Source organism: Myotis brandtii, unplaced genomic scaffold (assembly GCF_000412655.1).
Source record: "Myotis brandtii unplaced genomic scaffold, ASM41265v1 scaffold596, whole genome shotgun sequence".
Lineage (NCBI taxonomy): Eukaryota > Metazoa > Chordata > Mammalia > Chiroptera > Vespertilionidae > Myotis > Myotis brandtii.
This window is the reverse complement of record NW_005370250.1, coordinates 362,755-371,488: the sequence shown is the minus strand read 5'-3', so window position 1 is coordinate 371,488 and position 8,734 is coordinate 362,755. Positions and strand designations below refer to the sequence as shown.

Below are 8,734 nucleotides of genomic sequence, written 5' to 3'. Positions count from 1 at the left end.
AGAGAATGCTGCCCTCGAGTTCCGTCCGATGCCAGACAGTCCAGTTTCTCTTCGTATAAGTCTGGGTCCCCAGAGACTCACCCGGAAATGGAGCTCAGAGCTTGAGACTCCCTACCAATTGAAAAAGACAACTGTGTCCTCACCCACCAGCCCTCTCCGCGTGCGCCTCCATACCTCTGTACTTTACTTTTACACCGCAGCTCCTCTGAGTCTCGGTATGTTTTTCTCTTTCCTTCTAGTTGTAGAATTTCCACTCAGCCAGCCTTCCTGTGGTTCTGGATGATGTCCGTTTTGTCTTTTAGTTGTATTCTTGAAGTGGTTGTGCTAAGCAGCAATCTCCGGTGTTTACCTATGCCGACATCTTGTTTTTTTTTCTGATTTATTTTTTATAATTATTTTGCTAGTATTGAGACAAGATTGTGAGTATAATTTTATAGTTTGCTGTTTTCACCATGTCCTGATTATTGTCTCGTATTTCAAAAACTATTTCAAAATTAATTCTCAATTTATTTCTTATTTTTGGGAATATAATTCACCATCTTAAAATGTATAATTCAGTGGTTTTTACCATTTTCTAATTTCAGAACATTTCTATCATTCAAGAAGCATGCACCCATTAGCAGTCATTCTCAATAACCTCTTTCTTCCCTGGAAGCCACTATTATGATCTACTTTTTGTCTCTTTAGATTTGTCCACTCTGGACATTTCACGTAAATGGAATCATACAGTATGTGGATTTTTGTGTCTTCTTAGCATAATGCTTTCGAGGTTCATCTATGTCATCTCATATAACAGTACTTCATTTTAGTATCTGTTTATGCCTATTATATGTTATCACATAGTGATACCATAATTTACTTTCTTATTTTATACATTTTTTTTCTATATAACAATACCAGGAATGTTAATATGTATAATCCTATATTATAAAAGGCTAATATGTAAATTGACCGAATGGCGGACCAACAAAACAACCGGTCACTATGACGTGCGCTGACCACCAGGGGGCGCATGCGGACCATGGCAGGCGTCGGAAGCAGGCGGCAGAGCACGGAACATGGTGGGTGTCGGCTGCAGCGGGATGGTGGAGCAGGTGAGCGGGGATGCCAGACCAAGGTGGGGTGCCAGACGCTGCCATCGGGGCGAGCCTCTGGTGGTTACTGAAAATTCTTTGCTCCTGTGTGCCACGGTCCCGCCCGGTGCTCGCACCTGCTGCCGATGCTGGCCCTGCTCTCACCTGCTGCTGGCACCGGAGACCCCGCTCTCACCCGCAGCTGGCACCTGGTGCCGGTCCCGATCGCTCGGCGCCATCAGTGGGTGCGAGCGGCAGACGCCAGCCCTGGTCGCCCCTGAGGACTTCTCCACCTCTCCCTGCTCCTTATGAAACCTTTTTTTTCATAAGCATATTGGTCATTAGCTCACCCCTCAGGAGCAGGGGGAGGTGGAGAAGCCCTCAGGGGCAATCAGGGCTGGCAGCTGCCGCTCACACCCACTGATGGAGCCGAGCGATTGGGACCGGCGCCGGGCTCTGGCAGCGGGTGCGAGTGGAGCCGGCGCCAGCAGTGGGTGTGAGTGGCGGCTCTGGTGCTGGCAACAGGTGCGAGCGGGGCTGTCACTGGCAGGGGGTGCGAGCGGGGTCAGCATCGGCAGCAGGTGTGAGTGCTGGACGGGACCGTGGTGTGTGGGAGCAAAGAATTTTCATTAACCATCAGGCTCACCCCGATGACAGTGACCGGTGCCCCGCCTTGGTCTGACGGCCCCGCTCATCTGCTCCACCATCCCACCCAGCCGACACCCGCCATGTTCTGCACTCTGCCGCCTGCTGCTGATGCCTGTCATGTTCTGCGCACGGCCCCTGGTGGTCAGCGCACATCAGGCGACCGGTTGTTTGGTTGTTTAGTTCCATCATGTGGTCTATTTGCATATTAGCCTTTTATTATATAGGTCTAGAGGCCTAGTGCATGAATTTGTGCAAAGTGGGGTCCCTCCTTGTGGCCTGCGGGCATCGGGCTTTAGCTCGTGCCCCCAGGCTCACAGCTCCAGCTCGAGCCCCCAGCCTTGCAGCCCCGCAGCCCCACCTGGCACCCTGCTGTGGCCTGGCGCCGCCCTCTCACCTGCTCCACCATCCTGCCTGTGGGGCAATTGATTGGGGCTGGGTCCCCCACCCAGCTCCCTCAGCGCCTGGGAGCCAGGGTGGTCCTCTCCCCCCCACCACTGCTGGTTACCATCTCCAGGGTGATTGGTGGGGTGATTGGGCCCCCGCTTGCACCCGCCTTGTCTTGGCGCCGCCCGCTCACCTGCCCACCATTCCGCCATGGTCCCACTCTCGTCAGGGCCCTTCGGGGCTGACAGAGCCTCCACTGCCGCCCGCTGCCAGTGCCATGTCGCCGATGCCCGCCATGTTCTGCCCTGCCCCCTGGTGGTCAGCGCACATCATAGTGAGCGGTCGAACTCCTGGTCAAACAATTTGCATATTAGGCTTTTATTATATATTTATAAATTTCAAAGTAATATTCTTATGGTGGATTCCTAAATGGAAAGTTACTGTGTCAGAGGTTATTGACACATAATGCTCTTGATTCACATAGCAAAATTGTTTATTAGAAAGTTGGTATGAATTTAAACTCTTATCAGTAAGATAAATGAAATTTTGTCTTCAATTTAGCCTCTTTAATATTTAGAATATTACCAATTTTATTGTTAACTTGATTGTTATAAAAGACTAATTTCTCCTAATTTGTATGTTTTTATTGTTGGGAAATTTTTAACTTCTTTTTCATAAGCATCTTAGTCATTTCAGTTTTCCTCTTTTTTTGAAAGTTCTATTTGTGTCTTTTTTCCCCCCTTAGGATCTTCCTGTTTTCCTTTTGATTGAGCTTTTTTATATTAAGGAAGTTAGCTAGTTGCTTTATTTGTTGAAAATATTTTTCCCATTGTCTTTTGATTTTGTTTTATGTTTTTTAATGTATAGAAATTTTAAGCTTAATAATATATTTTTTTCAATTTAAAATAAAACACTAAACAATGTATTTGGAATTTTAATATGGTATACCTTATTATTATTATTTTAATGAATAGCCAACAGTTTATTCCAGCACCATTTTAGAATTATCCATCTCTTTTCTCACTGTTCTTTGATTATTATTTATTGCATTCATATATGTATGGGACTCAATTGCCTATTTTGCTTCATCGATCTCTTTTTTTTCTCCCCAAGTTTCACGTAATTTGACTGAGGTAGGATAGTATACTGTATTGGGGGTCAAGTAGATCTTTATTAGTAAGTGGGCAGAACTGGGATTCTCTCTGTATTTTGGGGAAGTTGTTTAAGCTTTGTAAGCCTCATTTTTTTCCAGATACAAAAAGGGGCAATAAATACAACCATTCTATTTTGAGAATTAAAAAATGACTATTAAGTGAATAGTATCCTGGCACATTTAATAAGTACTCAATGAATGGGAGCAGCTAAGACAATGATAATTTCATATTGCATATTAATATCTGATAGAACTCTTTCAAAATTGTTTTTGTCATTCTTAAATATTTAGTTTCTGGATTATCTTTAGATTCCTTTTTTTCCTTCTTATCCTTTCAAAAACCATTCTAACAGGATTGCAGTAAATCTATTATTAATTTTGGGGAAAACACATAATATTCAGTGTCCTCATCCAGAAAATTGGTATTTCTCTCCAATTTTTTCAAGTTTTCATAAGATTTACTGTTTTTTGTCTGAACGGTCCTATATGTGGCTTTGGTATTTTTAGGTATTTTTTTGTACGTGTTAGTTTTTAATGAGTTGATCGTGGTAGTTATGTGTTCTTTTAGCATCTGTTGGTTTACATTTTTTCATTAGACATACAAATGATCAGATATTTATGATTGCTATTGCTCTTTCATTGAAATGTTCTTTGATTCCCCTTTTCCCCTAATTTTTGTCATTTAGGTGAAAACAGATGACATAGCAAGAATTTATCAGCCTAAGCGTTATGCTTTGTCACCCAAGACAACGATTACATTGGCACATTTACTTGCTGCTCGTGAAGATCTTTCCAAGATCATTAGGACAAGTAGTGGCTCTAGCCGGGAGAATACGGCATGTGCCATTAATAAGGTTGGTTTTTCTTTCAGTACAGTGGAGAATGAATCTATAATATCCTCATTTGATGTTTTTACAGATTTTATTTTACTTTTTTAAATGTATCTTTATTGTTGAAAGTATTACAGATGTCCCCCTTTTTCTCCCCATTGACCCCCTCCTCCCCACTCTCATCCCCTCCCCAGGCCTTCACCCTATTGTCTGTGTCCATGGGTTATGCATATACGCACATAAGATCTTTGGTTGACTTCCTCCCTCCTGCCCCCCCCCCCCCCCCCCCCCCCTCCCTCTGATATTCATCAATCTGTTCCATGCTTCCATTCTCTGGATCTATTTTATTTGTCAGTTTACTTTGTTATTAGATTCCACATATGAGTGAGATCACATCATACTTGATTTGCTCTGACTGGCTTATTTCACTTAGCATAATACTCTCCAGGTCCCTCCATGCTGTCTCAAAGGTTGAGAGATCCTTCTTTTACACAGCTGCATAGTATTTCATTGTGTAAATTTCACAGCTTTTTTATCCATTCATCTACTGATGGGCACTTGGGCTGTTTTCAGAGCTTAGCTATTGTAAATAATGCTGCTGTGAACATAGGGGTGCATATATTCTTTCTGATTGGTGTTTCAGGTTTCTTAGGATATATTCCTGGAAGTGGGATCACTGGGTCAAATGGCAGTTTCATTTTTTATTTTTTGAGGAAACTCCACACTGTTTTCCAATAATGGCTGCACCAGTCTGCATTCCCACCAGCAGTATACTAGGGTTCCTTTCTTTCCACATACTCTCCAGTACCTGTTGTTTGTTGATTTATTGATGCAGCCATTCTGACAGGTATGAGATGGTACCTCATTGCCATTTTAATTTGCATCTCTCTGATGATTAGTGACGAACATTTTTTCATATGTCTCTTGGCCATTTGTATGTCCTCTTTGGAGAAGTGTCTATTTAGGTCCTTTGCCCATTTTTTTTTATTGGATTGTTTGTTTGTCTTCCTTTTGGTGAGTTGTATGAGAACTTCATATATTTTGGAAATTAACCCCTTATCAGATGTATCATTGGCAAATATGTTCTCCCATACAGTGGGTTCCCTTTTCAATTTGATGCTGTTTTTACAGATATTAATCCATTTTTCCTTTATGTCCTGATGCACTAGAAAAGACAGTGGTGTAAGGGCTTCAGTCCATCTAGGCTTAGTTTTGTGTGTGCATGTTCATTTGAATCTCTCTGTTCATTAATTAAACCAAAGTTTTATCTGAATTAGAGGAATTAAGAATTATTTTATCAATAGCTTTAGGAAGAATTATTTCTTTCTAAGAATGTAATCAATCATTCTTTGTCAATGAAAACATGAATTGTTTCATTACTGACAGATTCCCTATATCCTTGGTGTAAAGGGAACAGTACGTGATTTGGAGTCATACAAATCTGGGTTCATTTACTTAGAGGAATCACTGTGGGCAAATTACTGAATCTCTTGGAGGTTTCCTGACTCATAGTATAGATCAATTTCTCTGACAAGCTTGGTCTTAAACAAGTTCATAGAGTAGAGTCTGAAATTTTTACTTAAACAACAATAAACTAATCTGAAGTACTTGTTAGCTCAACTAGAAAGTACGCTTCATTTAGATAGAGCAGCCTGTGACAGACTTTACAAAAGAGCAGAAATAATAGATTTGGGTAATTTTAAAACATCGTTTTTCACTCAGTATAGTGAGAAATATATCCTTGATGCAGGATATTTTGCCAGATGGATGGTTGTTTATAAAGTCAGTTTGCCTAATCATTGCTCAGTTAGGCACTAGTGTTCATGCCTCCTACTCCCATTTTAGACCAACCTTCTCTACCTTCTGAAAGTGTTCTGTCTTTAAATACAGGATGGGGGCAAAGGTTTATAGTTGTGAATATGCAAAACACAAGAGTTTATTCTTATACTATTATTTACTAACTAGAGGCCCAATGCACGAAATTCATGCACCTGGGGCTTGGGGGGTGTCCCCTCAGCCCGGCCTGTGCACTGTCGCAGTCCAGGTGCCCTCGGGGAATGTCTGACTGCTGTGGAGGCGGGAGAGGCGGGAGAGGCTCCCACCACCAACGGCTTCTGAGTGGCACTCCCCCTGTGGAGCACACTCACCACCAGGGGGCAGCTCCTGCATAGCCACCAGTCGTTCCACTGTTCAGTCGATTTGCATATTACCCTTTTATCATATAGGATTATTGTATTAGTTTCCATATGAACAGCTGTAAACCTTCTTCTGCCCCACCCTGTATGTTACTCAGTATCTTGCATCAGATTATTTACTCTTACAGCAATTAGAGTTCTACTTCTTTAATTGAAATTGTCCATCCCTTTTCTGAGTTTATAATTTACAGTCTAATTATTTGAGGCAATCTTTTTTTTTTTTCCACATTTGAGGGAACAATTTCTTGTTATACTAAACCAGAAATACAAGATTCCACTGAAACTGAAACAGTTGACAGAATATGGTCGAACTTAATTAAACCTTCAGGGGAAAATAAGAGGGTCAAACAAAGCCAGTGTATGTAGAAGCCCAAGGTTAGTTTGGAATAAACATAAGGATGACAGCATTCAGCATACCTCCCCAGCAGGTATCTACCATCATTCTTCCATCTCCTTCCTTCTGAATCATATGCTTAACCTAATGGCTTTTTCTCTCTATTGCAAATACAACTCAACCCAATAGTATCCCTTTGGACATGGTGCAAAACCAAGAAGAATCATGTTATTCCAGGGTAGAAAGTGTTCACATGCCCATCCCAGCACACATTATGTGGTGTCAATGCACATGGTAGCAACTTTAATCAAACCAGTGCTGTTACCATGTATAACCTATTATGTGGCCCTGTAGCTAAGTCAGTGTTCCTAATTTACTATACTAAAATACCCATGTGGCAGAATGTACTTTTGAACTCCATATTTTCAAAATACTTCTAAGAGGCTACTAAAGTGATATAGAACAGAACTGTATTGGAAACCGAGGCATTCAGGAGGAACATTGATGGGTTCTTTCTGGGACTTTTTCAGGGGGACAGATATGAACAGAGGAAATGTTAGAACATATTTTTTTTAAAAAATATATTTTATTGATTTTTTACAGAGAGGAAGGGAGAGGGATAGAGAGTTAGAAACATCGATGAGAGAGTAACATCGATTCAGCTGCCTCCTGCACACTCCCCACTGGGGATGTGCCGCAATCCAGGTACATGCCCTTCACCAGAATTGAACCTGGGACCCTTCAGTCTGCAGGCTGACGCTCTATCCACTGAGCCAAACCAGTTAGGGCTAGAACATCTTTTTGAGAGCAGTCTTATGATCAGTTCTTGGAGCAGCATCCTTGTATACCCACCAACGTAGCATGTTTGGTGGAGAGACCAATGAGAATGACAACCAAGAAAAGCAATTTTTTGGATTTGGTAATTAGGGCACTATTGCCTACCTTAAAAGAATGTTTACATACTTTGAACCTTGTCCCACAGTGAGAATGTTGTACTTTTTGTCTTTTCTTCATGACATAAATTACTAAAACATAGTTTTGGTTAGAAGATCAATAGAAGTAGAACCTAACTGATTTATAGGTCAGTTTGGTTGAGGCAGTTACTGTTTTACCTTCTTTTCTGAAAGAGACTAGCAGGAAGCTATTGGCTTACCCTTGGCTGTGGTTGGTGGGGAGGCACCCTCCTCACAGCTGTCTTTCTCTGTTCATGGGCATATAGAGTAGAGCCTTTCTATAGAAGTCTGGGGTCTTCAACCAAACTCTTGATTTATCCTTTAAAGTATTATAAAGCATGGTTAAGGAAGGACATCAAGTATTTTTTTTTTATAATAACTAGTATCATTGAACGTTAGTAAACTTAAGTTTCTCATAAGAGAGGAATAGCTCACTGAGAATCCTTGTATCTCTTTGCAATGCTACCTGGGGTTTTAGTCATTATATTCATCTCTGACCTCATTATAGCCACATGTTATCACATATACTTCATACTTGTGAAATAAAAATGTGCTTAAAAATACAATCTTTTATTGGATAGTCCATTACCAAACCAGTAGCAATGGAAAGTCCAGAGTTGTTGTATGAGTAGATATGGTTTTAATTTAAGGTCTGTAGTTTAAGTATATTAATGTTTTGCTAAAAAAGTTTCTTAGTATGATGGGTACTACATTTGTTACAGAATATGCTAAACACATTTAAATAATAGAAAATAACAAGCCTTTAAGTTTTAGAAATATTTTCCTAGGTGTTTAAAAATAATACCACATTGTAAGGAATTTGTCATACATTGCATTTATATTTTCAATATACTGTCATTCTGATACTTTCATGTCCTTAAATATTTGGCTTCTTTTTCTTTATTAGAACAATAATTTCAGTGTTACTTGAGTCCTTTATGTAAATTTTAACTTTTAAAATATTAGTAACTGAAAGAAATTGTTTCTTCATACAGGTGCTGATGGGAAGGGTGCCAGACAGGGGAGGACGGCCGAATGAAATCGAACCACCACCCCCTGAAATGCCACCTTGGCAAAAGAGACAAGAAGGCGGCGGAAGGGGTGGTTGGGGTGGTGGAGGTGGAGGTAGAGGAGGTGGTGGGGGTGGAAGAGGTTGGGGAGGTG

General features: G+C 41.0%; 1 protein-coding gene across 2 annotated transcripts in view; it reads left to right on the top strand.

The window, feature by feature from the left end:
* FAM98B (family with sequence similarity 98, member B) overlaps window positions 1-8,734 on the top strand; it is a 57,965-nt gene that overhangs the window by 36,511 nt on the left and 12,720 nt on the right. Inside the window, exons 7-8 of one of the 2 annotated variants that reach the window (XM_014550309.1) lie at window positions 3,945-4,112; window positions 8,566-8,695. In XM_014550309.1, the coding sequence (XP_014405795.1) occupies window positions 3,945-4,112; window positions 8,566-8,695 (298 nt within the window). Of the gene's footprint in view, window positions 1-3,944; window positions 4,113-8,565; window positions 8,732-8,734 lie in introns of both variants that reach the window. The other variant, XM_005879348.2, reaches the window with a different exon arrangement.